This window comes from Solanum lycopersicum, chromosome 8 (genome assembly GCF_036512215.1).
Source record: "Solanum lycopersicum chromosome 8, SLM_r2.1".
Classification (NCBI taxonomy): Eukaryota; Viridiplantae; Streptophyta; class Magnoliopsida; order Solanales; family Solanaceae; genus Solanum; species Solanum lycopersicum.
The window spans coordinates 40,425,998-40,441,775 of NC_090807.1; the positions used below are offsets into that span (position 1 = coordinate 40,425,998).

Here is a 15,778-nt window from a genome sequence, read left to right on the forward strand (position 1 = left end):
AAAAAAACTCTTTATATTTCTTTTCTATTTGTTTATCTCACTTCTAATCATGAAATCATAATTTTTTTAATTTTTTTTTTACATTTTAAGTAGTTTTATTTTTATTTTTGAATTTATTCACTAGGAGTTACTATCCATGACTTGCCCCTCTTTAATTTTTACTTTTAATAATATTCATGACTCTCATAATTTTTATATTCATAACCTCCAATTTAAATTTATAAGTTTATATGTCTTATGGAATTCCTTTATTTTGCCTATAAATTTATATTAGTTTCATGAAGATTCACATCACAATTGTTCTTTCTTTTTTCATCATATAAGTTTGATTTGTAACAAAAAAAAGTACATAAAGGTAAGAAATACTTCATTGAAATTTTTATTTTTTATCTTCTCTATTTTTGTCTATATAAATTCGTATTTGATTTGTGAAGAAAATTAACTTGTAACAAAAAAAATAATACATGAAGTTAATAAATATATCATTCTTAAGTCCTTATTTTTTTCATTTACTTTATTTTGTCTATATAGATTCATATTTATTTTCATGAAGATTCACATACAAAGTTATAATTTCTCTTCTTCATAATACTTGTTTGTGAATTAACTAACATGTAACAAAAAAAAAAGTATATGAAGGTAAGGTATATTTCATTCTTAAGTCTTTCTTTTTATTTTTATGTACTTAGACATGCTTTCTTAATATATATTTTTTTATGTTTGTATTATAATTTATCAAATAAGTATGATTGAAAAAAATCTCTTTAATTCTTAACAATGTTTTGTCCGTATGTAATTACTATTTCTAATAGTTAGTTTTCCATATATAATATAGTTTGATTATAATATTTGTTAGATTTCAAGAAATAATTATTATTTACTATTGTTATTACTATTGAAAAGATAATATATAAATATATTAAATATGGTTTATATTTCGTTCTTTCTTTTGACATAATTATTTTTAATTCGTATATGCTTTTTTTTTATTCAGTTGGTTACATATATGAAGAGTTTGACATATGGATAAAAACATGATGACGGATCTCTTTGCAAAGGAAGATGGTACAAGGAAAAAAAATGAAGCATAATTAGAAATTATTTTTTCACTTTGAAATTTATTAGCAACTTAGTTACTTTCGCTAGAGTTTTTAAAATTTTAATTTATGTAAATAATTTAGCTAAATGTATTATATTGTCAATGCTAATCATTTGATCATTTACTATTCTATTTTCTCTTTGTTATGAAAAAAATAAATATAATTATTTAATTTTAATAACAACAAAATTTATGATGATTAGTTTCACTTTTATTATAAATTATAAAAAGTAATTGAAAAATATATTATTATTTTCATGATGTCATTTTTTGCGTATGTAATTTGTCGTCGTTCTTTTTGTTTTGAAATGCATTTATAATTTTTATGTAATCACCAATTATTATATTTTCTCTGTTCATTTTTTGTATTTCACACCTTTTTTTTATTTTTTTATTTTACAAATAAAATCAATACATAATTAGTAATACATTTAGTGGCTAATAAAATTATACATTTAAATTATTTATAACTCGTGTCTCTTCATCTTACTTGTAAAGTTTAATACTAAATATGAATCATGACTTTATATGCTTCATTTTTGGTAAATCTTATAAGTATTTTAATTAATGTTTAAAAAATTATAATAAGCAAATGTAATAATAAAATAAAAGAAAATAATATTATTTTCACAAAATCAGAGTTTGGATAGAACATCACTACTCCTAGAAAAGATAGAGAAAATTAAAATATCTAAAATATTTTCAACCTAATACAATATATTGTTATTTCAACATATTATCCCTTATTTCATTTACTTCATCACGGTGAATATTTTGTTCTAATATATACATATACAAAACAAACAAATCTATATTATATGTTTTACAAAAGTTTATGATATCACAGACGAGAAAAAATATAAATATTATCTATATATTCGATACTAACATAAATATTATATATTTCATATTATTATCTTATAAATATTTCAAATAATCGCGCGAAGCGCGAATAGTTTCACTAGTTAAAAAGTAACCCCGAATAACATTTAGTTTTAAAGGCCAATAGAAAGAAATATCCTCTTTTGCCCAAATTCTCTTAATTTTTACTCCATTCTCAAGTTTTTGGAAGTCACGATGGATTTGAGCTCTGAAGCTTCCGTTGATTTGAAGCTTCCTTCAGTGGCTACTAAGGATTTGAGCTGAAGCACGCATCAATTTTTCCAAGGATTTGAGCTGAAGCACGCATCAATTTTTCCTTCTGCTTGAACTGAAGTGCACTAAGAGGTAATATCTCTTTCTCGATCTCTCATTGTACTTGTTAATCCTCATTTTCTCTGTAATTTTGTTTTATTGAATGCTTACATGCGTATGTTTTCTTCTGATTTGGTTATAATTTTGTTTAAATTCGTTTACAAGTTAAACTTGGGTTTGATTAATTTGTGATTGATTCGAAAAGCTTCAACTGTAACTCATTTAGTAGGATTTTGATGTTAAACCTAAATTAACCCAATGAAGGTGTTACGTACAGCTAGAAATTCTGCTTCTTGTAATAAACTAAAATCATCAAATTTACTGTAACACTGGATGACGAGGAAAACTGACCATTTTTTATACCAAAAGGTATCTTGTGGGATTAGTAGAGGGTTTTCACTTTCCTCCAAGCATGGATGTACTTAAGCCTCTTATCAAGCATCAACTTTTGCTGTCTATAAACAGACTGGAATATTTGGAAAAATTCCTCTGTGAAAAGATCCCCTGCAGCTCTGAAATTCTTCAGTTCCTCATAAAGTCTTAATGTATCTATTCCATTCAATCCCACTTTTCTCTTCAAATTGTTGAAGTGCTACAATTGACAACCCCGAGCTCGTTTTAGGCCTTTCTCTAAAGCAGCAAGGAAATCCAAACTTATTTCTAAATTCTGCTGCATATACGTTTCTTATATCATTGTGGTTGGAGATTGAACACACACGCTCTCTCTCATTTGTGTTATAGGAGAACTTGGTTGTAAGAAAACAGTAGGTATGCAACGATTAGTGTCAGGACACTCTGAAACCTGCATGTTGCTTGTTCCTTAAGGTGAATCCTGTGTAACTAAGTAATACTTCTCTGAATGCACTCTTTTGTGAAAAATCTGGTAAAGTGCTACTGGTAAGTTATAATTTGTTTGTTATATAAGTTAGTTTGACGTAAGATGTAATACGTAAAGCTGTTGAATGTCTTTTGGTAAGTAGTTTCCAATGTAGTCTCTATTGGTAAGCTTAGACATGGCTAAGACGAGCTTAAACACTATATCAAGAACTACTATGTTGATTATTTGATCTTTATGCTAATTTTTTTTTGTAATTGCAGAAAAATAAGGAATATCTTGAACAATTATGGAGAATTCTAGAAATAGAAGATGGATGGATTACAGTAGAGTCAGTAAAGAGTATTTAGATGGAGTAGAAAATTTCCTAAACCATGTATTTCATGAAAACGATAATGGAGGAACAATTTCATGCCCTTGTACAAAATGTGTGCTATACTATCAAGTAAATCGGGCATCATGCTGATACTCATGCCAATATTCTGCTCATACAAAATACAAATGTTGATTTTCTGCTTATACATGGAGCATTACATGTTTGAGATACTATATTTGGACAAGATGGTAAGGCCTTCCTTGTTGTTCTTGCATAATTGATTTATTGGACATTGTTGTTCTAACAAAGTTGGACAAGTTGGCATAGACTTCCTTCATATCTGGGCGTTCATTTGGATCCTCAGTCTAGCATTTTACTGCTAAGTCTGTGATGTTATTAGCAAGCTCATCATTATCTTCTCTATTTCGTCAAATTTTAGTCACCTGGTCTTAGTGAGTAAGATATGTAATTGTCATTTCAATTTATAGTCATCTAACCATCTGTCGCTATATGTGTACAGTGTTATACTCGTTCAAATGGTGACTTGTTCAAGGAATGACAGGCTGATCCAGGGAGCTGCACATTTTGCATTAAGGAAAAAAACAGTGGCTTTATTGCTTTATTTTCTCCATTATTGAACATAATTTTTCTATTTTGATAATTCATAGTTTCTTTTACCGCTAACGAGATTAGAAAGTGAATGTGATAAAGATTGTTTGATCTTATTTTATGTGAATGACATTGTTTTGAGTTTGGTAATTCTTTTTTATTACCTTCTAACTTATTTCTCTTGTAAATTTCATTTGTGATGTTATAAAAGAGGGTTAAATATGTCAATTATAGTGAATTTATGATCAATTTTAAGGCGTAACGATAATTTAGTGACAATTATTATCTTTACCGGCAAAAGCAAAAGCCACAAATATGTTTGTTTCTAAGGTGACTTTAATGACAATAGTAAAGGCCGCTAGATAAATGTCGCCAAAAGTAATTACTTTTAGTGGCAATAATAAAAGTCTTTACCGGCACTCGACATAAATGTCATTAAAGGCTTTAGCGTCATTGGATCCAATGACATTCAATCAAATGCCGATAAATGTATTTGTCACATTAAATATTGCCGCTAAAAGAAAAATTAAATGCCACCAAGTCTTTTTTGGTGTAGTGACATTCCTTTTATTTTGATTTAGTTATCGTTTGCTTATATTTATAATTAATATGTACTAATTTCTTTTTTTCTTTCAAAATATACAAAAAATGATACTCCCGCTGTCCCATTTTATGTGATTCTTTTCGTTTTTTGAGAGTCTAATAATTTAATTTTGATCGGACATTTGCGTATAGAATCTTCAAATTTTTTGAAATGAAATGTATATATTGGTAAACTACATAAAAAGTACTCTAAGTCAGAATAATTGATGATTCAAAATGTTAAAAGGATCTATGAAAAACTTATAGTCAAAGATAGACTTATTTGAATCTCGAAATGCGGAACGTGTCACACAAAATGAGAAGAAGAGAGTATTATTTATGTTAAACTAGTTTAAGAGAAATTTGTATCACACGTTCATGATTCTTTTTAATTTAAATAGTAATGTAGTATTTTAACCGTTGCAATTAATGGTATACATTGAAGAAGAAAAAAGAAGTGAAGTTACTCTTATTATACATTACCAAAGTTATTGAACATGCATTTTATTGTTGACAAGGAAAATCTTTATTTTTTTCATACATGAAATACGGATGTTATAGTGAAACAAAATAGTTTATAAGAATTACAAAGATTACATAAAAAGTATTTTTTTAAAAGAAATTGTAAATTTGTGGAAACAAAATATTATTTTCTTAGTAAATTTGTCAAATGAGGTGAATTTTTTTTCAACGCCATTTGATTTATAATTTACATGAGATATTCTAAAACCACATGCTGAGCAGTCAAGTTCACTAGTTATTGCAAAATACTACGAATTCAATAACCAAAGAACGTTAAATGATGTTCAAACATGATTATAGGTCTGAGCAAATTAAACCTCTTAAGTGAAAAAAAAAATAAAAAAAATTCAAATTAAGTGCAAATGAGGCCTAATGGTTAAAATATTAATGAAATCTTGTATATTTTTATATGGGTTAACAAAGACATTCCAAGTCACCTTTAATATCCCTTGTTTTGAGCAAATTACATCCACACAAGTCAACAATGTAGGGATTCAATGTTTGGACAACCCTAATTTCTACTAATATTTCAACTTGCTCTCTAAATTAGTACAAAGCAGCATGAAACCAAAAAATAACAAGTAAACATATATGCTGGAGGTGAAAAGGAAAGTTTTAAACAGTTGTTAGTACAACGTTTAGGAAATAGTAGCAAATATAAGGAGAGGGCACCAAAATACACAAGATGGATAGAAAGCTTAAGTGCTTGCAAAATGGGTGACTTGACTATCTTTCAGGAAACGGGAGTTGTGGCTCGGAAAATTGTCACATCCAGTAGCATTGGCTCAATGCCGTCATTCAGCTCAAAGACACAAGTATCATGCTCTTTTAAATTGTTGTCGATCACAAAGTCCCTCCAACCTGATGATTCCATCTTTGGACAATTTGATTGAATATCAAACAACTTTGCACGCCAACTTCTCCCATTAGAAACTCGTAGATTTACAATGGTTTCCTCTTCATTCACACGTTTCTTGAAAAAGTCAGCAGGTATTTCCTGCAAATTGTTACTCTTTTATTGATTTCTATCCTTTAACAGAAAAGAAACAAAAAGAAAAGGTGCACTTGACCCCTCAGGACATCTACCAAAAGACGGTGAATGCAACATCTCTTGACTTGATAACTTACCAATTGGAAGTTTCTGGAGACATAAGCAGGCAGCATAGAAACAGTGAAGTGTGGATTGAAGTACATATCCCGATTCTGCGTCTCCGAGGGTAACATCTTTTTCTTGCCAAGTACTGTCATCTCAGAGGCTGTGGAATCTGAGAGAAACACAACAACAAACAATCTTTTATAATTCAACGACGTAAGATTCTCTTGTTACTAAACAAGTATTATCCATGAGAGATAACCGTAAAAAAATGGAATGTCATACATTTTCCTTTATAAGATGCAGCAACCAAATTCCCTTCCAAGTCTCCTGTGTCAAGCTTCACATTGTTGGTCTCCCTCCCTTTTACTTTTTCTGCTGCACAAAACAGATTATCTGGTTTTTCAAGCTTCACCCGGACTGGCTGACAACTTGGAGAGGATGCTGGAAGGCTGGGGTTTTGACTTCTACAATATGGAGAATCTGCTACCGGTGTTTTGTTATGCATGTTCCCTCCTGCTTCCCACTGTTCAAGCTTCACCTCTTTGTGTTGCTTACTTCGTAGTGGACACCTGCAATGTGATGCGTCCAAACTGGTAGTAGTTTTCTTTTCATTATGTTGATTAGTGGTAGTAGATGCTGAGGGATCCCCTACTTTGCTGCGCTCTGCCAAAAAATGACATGGGACGGGGCCGAGAAAAAGAAAGGAAAAAAACCCGTCACCCATCATAACATACTTGAACGTGATGAATCTAACAAAGAACAACTTAACTACCTTCCGCATCTCCTTTCTCAAGCTTCACATTATTAGCCTTCTTTCTTTTTGCTTTTTGTGCTACATAAAGCAAATCCTTTTCTGCGTTTGTTTTTCCAGGCTTCACCTCTTTCAGTTGCTTGTTTCGCAGTGGATACCTACAATGTGACGTATCAAAACTGGCACTAGTTTTCTTTTCATGATGTCGGACAGTGGTTGTCATCTTAGTTGCTGAGGGATCCGCCACTAAGTGTATTTTGTTACAGTGGTCTGCATAAAAGATGAAGCGGGAAACGGGAGGAAGAAGAAAAATGTCATCCATCATGACATAGTTCAACACAAAGAACAAGTCACTGAACCAAATACCTTCCACATCTCCTTTTACAACCTTCACCTCTTTCAGTTGCTTACTTCGTAGTGGATACCGACAATTTGATGCATCCAAACTGGCAGCAGTTCTCTTTTTAGAGTGCACCTTCGATGTTGAGGGATCCAGTGCTTCATTGCAATGCCCTGCCAAAAGGATGACGAATAAAAGAAGAATGGCATCCGTATGAAACTCCAAAGAGCAACCAAATACCTTCTTCCACATCTCCTTTTTCAATCTTTACATCTTTCCGTTGCTTACTTCGTAGTGGATATCGACAATCTACAGTTCTGTGCTGATTCGTGGTTGTCACCTTCGATGTTGACGGATCCACTACTTCATTGGAGTGCCCTGCCAAAAGGATGAAGCATAAAAGAAGGACATCCATCGTAACGTAATTATTCTAACAAAGGAATGTTGTTTTGGCACAAAAATTAAAACAGTAGTCATACCATTTCTTTTACTCTTTTTACGTTTTTGTGTTGCATAGGTCAAATCCTCCCCCACATCTGGTTTCTCTCTGTGCCTTTCTGCTAGACAATTAGGGCGGGATACTGGAGGTTCATGTTCATTTGGTCCAGAAAGATATTCAATCTCAGAAGCACTTAAATCAAATATGCAAACAGAGAAATGAGAGTTTCCATTATATTGAAAGAGTAAAAAGTAACCAATAGCAATGGAATAATATTCCTTAAATTGGTTCCATCCATTGTTGAGGTATTTGGTTCCATTTGAGTTTTGCAATAATTCAACTTTCCAGATGGCTCCAGTAGGGACCTCAAGGAACACAACATCACGCAGATCGGCTCCATACTTGATTACAAATTCATCGGGGATATTCTGTAGGATATGAACAAAAATAAATTGAATACAATACATAATTTGGGGGGGTTTAGAAATTAGATATTTCAAAAAAATAAGAAAAAATTGAATTGCATGGATGAACTTACTAATTTGGAGGCATGAGGAGATAAGATAATCTTGAAGAACTGAGGAGGCATTTCCGTTTTCTTCTTCTTCACTTTGTTTTTTGCTTTTACAAATGAAACTATTTCTTCTCTTCTCTCATAGAAAGAAGAGCTAATTTGGTTTTTCTTTACTACACTTACTTCCTCTTCTTCGTATCCCAAGTCCCAACTAAATCTTTTGCTTGATTCTATTTTATGCTTTCCTCTCTCCTAGCCACTTCTACACTGACATAAAAATAATTGTACTTCTAAATTTATCATTTTATCTTTTGTTTATTATAAAGTGCTAAAATTAATTTTTTTTTATTTTTTTATTTTTTTCAAAATAATTAATTGAGAATATTTGAATCAAAAAATAATAGCAACAACTAGAAAAGGAAAATAGATAAGTAATTAAGTTAAAGGGATCATATATTACTATTCTTTCTATTCATGTTTACTCTTCCTATAATTAGACAAATTCAAACTAAATCGATTAAATAAATTAATTTTATTTGAGGTGTTATTCTTCTCAGAATCACTAAAGGATCATTTGGTAGGTCATATTAGAAAAAATAGTGCATGTATTATGTATGATTTTGTGTGGTATTTTTTATGTTTTAATTTATGTAACTTACTTTCCTCTTCAGTGAGTCCCAAGAAGAATGTCATATTTCTATATTAAGTAACAATTTCACAATAAAATGTCCTTCTTACTCTTAATGAAATGATTCATAGTTACAAAAAATTTTATCATTCATTTAGGACCACAAATTTTAAAAGTTTTTCTTAAACTTTATGTCGAATGAAACTACTTCACATAAAATGGAACGGAGGGAGTACTATGTTTGATAGGAATTTGAGCCTATGTATAATTACTAATATTTGGATGAATTATACATCCGACATGGTATTATAGGATGTATTATTAATACCTTCCATTTGGAGGTATTAGTAATACATAGGATATAATACCATGAGATAAGTCTATGTAAAGAAAAAAATATCTCCCAAATCATTTTTTTTATTTTCTTAATTTTATGTTTTATATTTGTACTAGTAAATTTAAATAAATTAGCTTATAGATTATTTAGAGAGAGTTATTTGTTATTCGATAAACCCAACACAAATTTGAAATGTGGGTTATTTAACATTTACTAATTAAAGAGACAAATATATATATATATATATATATATATATTTGTGTGGTTGTCTAGTTTTTCATATTTTGAAAAATTTAAAAACTTAAATGCATATTAAAATTACAACTTACAATTTTGTGTGTAAATATAGATGGTTTATATAATTTTATCATTGTTGACCGTCATTTCAATTTTATTAGTAGATGACTTATATAATTTTATCATTGTTGACCGTCATTTCGATTTTATTAGTAGATGGTTTATCTTTTTGAATGGAAAATTGACATCTTGTAAGTTATTAAGACGAAAATTATTTATCATGAAATAATTCAAGTGAAAAATAGCAAACATGACAACAAAATTGTTCTTCTCATAGCTAGTCAAAAGACCATAAAAATAATATTGTCCAACAACCTTAACCTAATTATATAATAAAACAATGGTATAATTGGTAAGAAGATTTTTAATAGTTTTAATCCAAATACAAGATGAAGTGAGAATAATCAATCAAACACTTGATAAAAATATGCATGGCTAAAAATGGCAAAAGGAGACCTAAAACAGAGATTTCAAAAAATAGGTCGCTAAAAAGAAACATCATGAGGTCGCTATTTGCATCAATAATTTTTTTTAACAGGAGAGACCTCATGAGGTCGATTTATTAAAAACTGATATAAGTGACTTATTTTAATTTTTTTATTTTATAGTATGACTTTGTATAAAATATGCGACCTCACGAGGTCACTTTTTGTTAAACTAAAATATATTAGATTAGCTTATATACCTCGTGAGGTCTTATTTTATTAGTCAAATTTATTAAAAAATATTCCTTTTATCAGTGAAATTTGTTAAATAATATTTTATAACAGAGACCTCCTCGTAAGGTCTCTAATTTTTTATAAAATTAAAATAAGAGTTTTTTTTTTTTTTATAATTTAGCTCATCTCCTTTCCCGCTCTTCACGTAGAAGCTAAAAAGAAGCCCTTACTTGTCTCTTCCACAAAGCTTTACAGATGTGTAGATGAAGACTCCATGACACTAACTTTCCTCCTCATACGTTTTTTTTGAACCTTTGCCTGGTTGATTGAATATTGATAGTGACTTCATAGTATCACCACCATCGTCATGGTGATTGGATCTATTTTGAAAGCATGACACACTACTTTCAAAGTAATAAGAACCAAAATCAGTTATCTCCCTAGCAAGATGAAATTGAACAATTTAACCTTTAAGTCTATGTTTTTCTTCATACCCGTTTAGACTTTCCAATAGTCTGACATTATATTATATTATATAATTGATTTTAATAAAATATTGATATAAAATATTGAGAGTTAAACACTTACCTCTCAAATGGATACATCCATCTATATTGAACCGGACCTCCGTGACATGCTTTATGCACCATATGTACAGGAAGATACTCCACCACATCAAAAAATTCAGGTGGAAGAACCTTCTCCAACTTATTTGTAATTATAGGGATATTCTGATCCATCAGAACTAGGCTGTCTTCCCTTAACGTATTAGAACACAAGTCCTTGAAGAACAAACTAATTTCAGTCATAGGTTTTCAAACTCTTTCGGACAAGCCACCAAATGCAATGAGGAGTAATGTTTCCATGAAGACATGACAATCCTGATTTTTCATACAATGTAATTTTCCATGCTCCACATCGACACATTTTCCTGAATTTGAAGCAAGTCCATCATGCATCTTAAGTTGCTCAATCCATTCACATATTTTACATTTTTGATCCAATGTAAATGAATAACTAGATTAGTGATTGATAGTCTAAATAAAAAATGGGTTGACCGCCTCTACGACCTTGAAGAAATTATTGTTCTATTTCTCTTGCAACCATAACTAATTTTGCCTACAATATTTTGGTAAGTCCATTCTAGCTTTAACATCATCTTCTGTCTTGTCATTGACATCCATTACTGTGTTGAATAAATTATTAAAGTAATTTTATTTGATGTGCATGACATAAAGATTATGACGAAGAAGATTATCCTTCCAATATGATAACTCGTAGAATATTTTTTTTGACTAGTTATGTGCAACACCATATCCATCAAATTTGTAGGGTTGTTTATCTATAACCTTTGGAAAGTGTTGAACCCTCTCCCAAACTTGTTCTCCAGTCAAGATTGGAGGAGGACAACCTTGTTCAACAATATTCTTTCTGAATGCATTTTTCGTACTCCTAAATTCATGATCAATTGACAAGAACTGTTGATGACAATCAAATCAAGAATTTTTACGACTATGTTTCAAAGTGAATGATTTAGTATTTTTCATACAGTAAAAACATGCTAATTTTCCAACTGCCATCCACCCTGACGACATTTCATACGCAGAAAAATCATTAATAGTCCATATTAAGACAACCCGCACATTAATATTTTGGTTAAGAGACATATCAAATGTTTCAACCCCTTGAACCCACAATTGTTTCAAGTCAACAATCAAAGGTTGCAAGTATACATCAATTAATACTTTTGGATTCCATTGGCCAGGAATGACACAATTGAGAAATATATGTGGACTGGTCATACACGTCTCAGGTGGAAGATTATGTAGTGTTACAAATACATGCCAATAAGAATATAGTGCGGCAGAAACAGAATGTGACGTGAATCCATCTAAACATAAACCCAATCTAATGTTCTGTGGTTTGGCTACAATATTGTGGATATATTCTATGAAAATGCTTTCAGGCCTCTCCATCGAAAGAATGACACATAACACCAGGTGGTCTTCTATTTTCTGGGTACCATCTCATATGAGGAGCAGATCTATTAGATTCATACAACCTCTTTAACCTTAATATAAGAGGTAAGTACTGCATCGCCTTAATAGCAAATTGTTATTCTTACAATAACCTGTATTTATAAGGTAAATAAATAGAAACAGAAATAAGATGAAGCAGAAAAAATATAAAATACAAGAATTAATCCGAGTCCACAGAAACTACTATGTGTCCTTAAGAAATTTAATCCCCTCACTGTACCCAAGGTTATGTATTAATTTCTCTGAAGATAAAATGTATTAAAACTGTTAAAAAAATAGCGGTACCTCAAACTTCTTTAACTTCAACGAACTTAAGAACAACAACAAGTCACACAGACTCAGTCGATCGACACTTTGATTTTATTTGAGAGAAAAATAAATGTAGAGAAAGAAAAAAATTTCAGTATTTTAAAAATCGAAAATTGACATTCTCTTATAGCCATTTTCAGCAAGGAACATGTCTGTTCAGTGAAATCTGTTCAGACCCATTTTATCCAGAAAGTTGTGTCTTTCAGAAAAAAATAACAACTTTTCAGAAAATTGTGTCTGTTAGGAAAATAACGACTTTTTGGAAAGTAACAACTTTTTGGAAAGTAACGACTTTTCGAAAAGTAACGACTTTTCGGAATGTTACCGTTACCTGCAAATTTATAAGAGATAATTTTTAACAGGATTTATTTGCTTTAAAAAAATTGATTAAATAAATTTTGTCCAAATAATTTATCAATCAATCACATCATTTGCCAAATCCAAATCCAAATCCAAATCCAAAGCCGAGCCGAGCGAGCGACGACGATGACGGCGCGAGGGGGCATCTTCTTCTTAGCTCTTTAAGAAGTAATGGAAGTGTTTCCTTCTATAAGGACAACAATTTCCATTTCTTTTGCCGATATGGGAGAAATGACTTTTCATTTGCACTTTGCAAATGACTTTTCATTTTCCCTCCAAAGTAGTTCCTCACTTTTCATATTGTCTTTTCTTTTCCCATTCACACTTGCTAAAACCTAACAATCCCCACATGAATGGGGAAGGCTATTGTTAATATAATATGCATGAAAAAACTTGTGTGTCTTGTAGGTAAAAGTTAATCGCATCTGGATAAGTAGGTTTCCCTTTAAACTTTCCGTAGTGAACATATATCGGATATACTCGGTCAATCGGTAGATTTGATATCTTTGAACCGTCGAGCTTTGGTGTATACCTAGACAACATATGTCACACAATCAACCCTTGAACTGTTCTTAGTTCTCATTGTTTTGTTCGTTTCAGCCATGAACACATCTTGGATAGTAAGTGCTTAAAGAACTTGCCTTATTGGATTCTCCTTGAAGCGTCTTACACTTTACACTTACATAGGTGATTTCTAAATGTGTTATCCCATAGATACACCATTTGATATTCCCTGTATCAAACTTAGAAACAATTAAAAAGTCCTTATGTCTTTATCCTGGTTACTAAACATTGTCTCATCATGAGAATGAACCATAAAATAATAAAAATAATTTTTTTTCTCTTTCACAATGTTGAACCGTCATCAATGACTTTGTTTTATATCCTTGAACTTAGATCTTGGGATCTCCAGTCTTCTAGGTAGAGTTACTGCCACGATGACTTGTTCTCGGCCATAGTCTCATTCCCGTCGATGATTTCTCAACTCCCTCTCTATTTAGGCCTTTTGTAAGTGGATCCGACACATTATCTTTTGACTTCACATAGTCAATTGTGATAATTCCACTAGAGAGTAGTTGTCTTACAGAGTTATGTCTTCGTCTTATGTGACGAGACTTGCCGTTATACACAATGCTTCCAGCCCTTCCTATTGCAGCTTGACTATCACAATGTATGCATATAGGGGCCATTGGTTTGGGCCAAAATGGAATATCTTCTAAGAAATTCTGGAGCCATTCAACTTCTTCACCTGCCTTGTCTAAAGCAATGAATTCAGACTCCATTGTAGAGTGAGCTATACATGTTTGTTTGGATGATTTCCAAGATATTGCTCCTCCACCAATAGTAAAAACGTATCCACTTGTGGATTTTGTTTCAGTTGACCCAGTAATCCAATTTGCATCACTATATCCTTCAAGAACGGCTGGATATCTGTTGTAATGTAAGGTATAGTTTTGAGAGTCATCTAAGTATCCCAAAACTCTCTTCATTGCCAATTAATGATTATGATTAGGATTACTTGTGTATCGACTCAGTTTACTGATAACGCAAGCTATGTCTAGTCGTGTACAATTCATGACATACATTGTACATACGTTAAGTGACCCAATACGCTAACATAGTCCAATTGAGACTGACTTTCGTCTTTATTCTTTGCAAGATGAAGATTTACATCAATTGGAGTCTTTGCCCTTTTAAAATTCAAAAAATTGAATTTTTCAAGTATCTTTTGAATATAATGAGTTTGAGACAATGCTAGACCGTTAGGAGTTTTAAGAATTTTAATTCCTAATATCACATCAACAACTCCTAAATCTTTCATATCAAACTTACTAGCAAGCATACGCTTTGTAGCTTTTATATTAGCAATGTCTTTGCTTATTATAAGCATATCATCTACATATAGGCATAAAATAACTTCCTGATTTGGAGTATCTTTAATGTAAACACATTTATCACATTCATTGATCTGAAATCCATTTGACAACATGGTTTGATCAAACTTTGCATGCCATTATTTTGGTGATTGTTTTAGCCCATAAAGTGACTTAATAAGTTTGCACACTTTCTTTTCTTTACCAGGAACTACAAAACCCTCAGGTTGTTCTATGTAAATTTCTTCTTCAAGCTCTCCATTTAAAAAGACTGTTTTCACATCCATTTGATGAATTTCAAGACCGTATACTGCAGCTAGTGCAATTAACATCCGAATTGATGTAATTCTAGTCACTGGCGAGTATGTGTCAAAATAATCAAGACCTTCTTTTTGTCTAAAACCTTTGACAACAAGTCTTGCTTTATATTTGTCAATAGTTCCATCGTCTTTCATCTTCCTTTTAACGATCCATTTTGAACCCAAGGGTTTGTTACCTGGAGGAAGATCAACCAACTCCCAAGTATGATTGGTTAAGATTGATTCAATTTCACTATTAACAGCCTCCTTCCAATAGATTGAGTCGCTAGACAACATTTCTTCCTTAAATGTTTGAGGCTCACTTTCAAGAAGAAATGTTACAAAATCTGATCCAAATGAAGTAGATGTCTTTTGATGTTTACTGCGTCTTGGACTTTCTTCATTTTGTTCATTCTCTTTTGGTTCTTCTCTGGGTTGTTTAGATCCCTCACTAGATGACTCAAGTCTAGTTTTATACGGATAGATATGTTCAAAAAATTCAGCACTATCTGATTCCAATATCGTATTATCATGAATATCCGAATGTTCGGGCTTATGAACCAAAAATTGACATGCCTTACTGTTTGTGGCATATCCAATGAATACACAATCCACAGTCTTAGGTCCTATTTTTACCCTCTTAGGTATAGGAACTTGGACTTTTGCTAGACACCCCCAC

General features: G+C 31.3%; 1 protein-coding gene and 1 long non-coding RNA gene across 2 annotated transcripts; one reads left to right on the forward strand and one right to left on the reverse strand.

Annotated features, from left to right (window-relative positions):
* Positions 1–2,096: 2,096 nt before the first annotated feature.
* LOC101265847 (uncharacterized) lies at positions 2,097–4,203 on the forward strand. The gene is made up of 3 exons (XR_182998.5): positions 2,097–2,326; positions 3,392–3,692; positions 3,965–4,203. It is a non-coding gene; the product is annotated as an uncharacterized lncRNA (long non-coding RNA).
* Positions 4,204–5,721: 1,518 nt separating this feature from the next.
* On the reverse strand, positions 5,722–8,589 carry LOC101264140 (B3 domain-containing protein Os01g0905400). The gene is made up of 8 exons (XM_004244844.5): positions 8,322–8,589; positions 7,824–8,211; positions 7,585–7,722; positions 7,371–7,517; positions 7,026–7,274; positions 6,536–6,916; positions 6,286–6,422; positions 5,722–6,154 (listed from the first exon to the last, which is right to left on the reverse strand). The coding sequence occupies exons 1-8, from the start codon at positions 8,370–8,372 to the stop codon at positions 5,891–5,893; spliced, it is 1,755 nt and encodes a 584-aa protein (XP_004244892.1). The 5' UTR covers positions 8,373–8,589; the 3' UTR covers positions 5,722–5,890.
* Positions 8,590–15,778: the final 7,189 nt, after the last annotated feature.

Coding starts and splice junctions, on each gene's coding strand:
- LOC101264140 (XM_004244844.5), bottom strand. CDS start 8,372: ATGCCTCCTCAGTTCTTCAAGATTATCTTATCTCCTCATGCCTCCAAA. Junction 8,212..8,321: donor CTCCTCATGCCTCCAAATTA/GTAAGTTCATCC, acceptor CATATCCTACAG/AATATCCCCGATGAATTTGT. Junction 6,917..7,025: donor TGAGAAAGGAGATGCGGAAG/GTAGTTAAGTTG, acceptor ATTTTTTGGCAG/AGCGCAGCAAAGTAGGGGAT.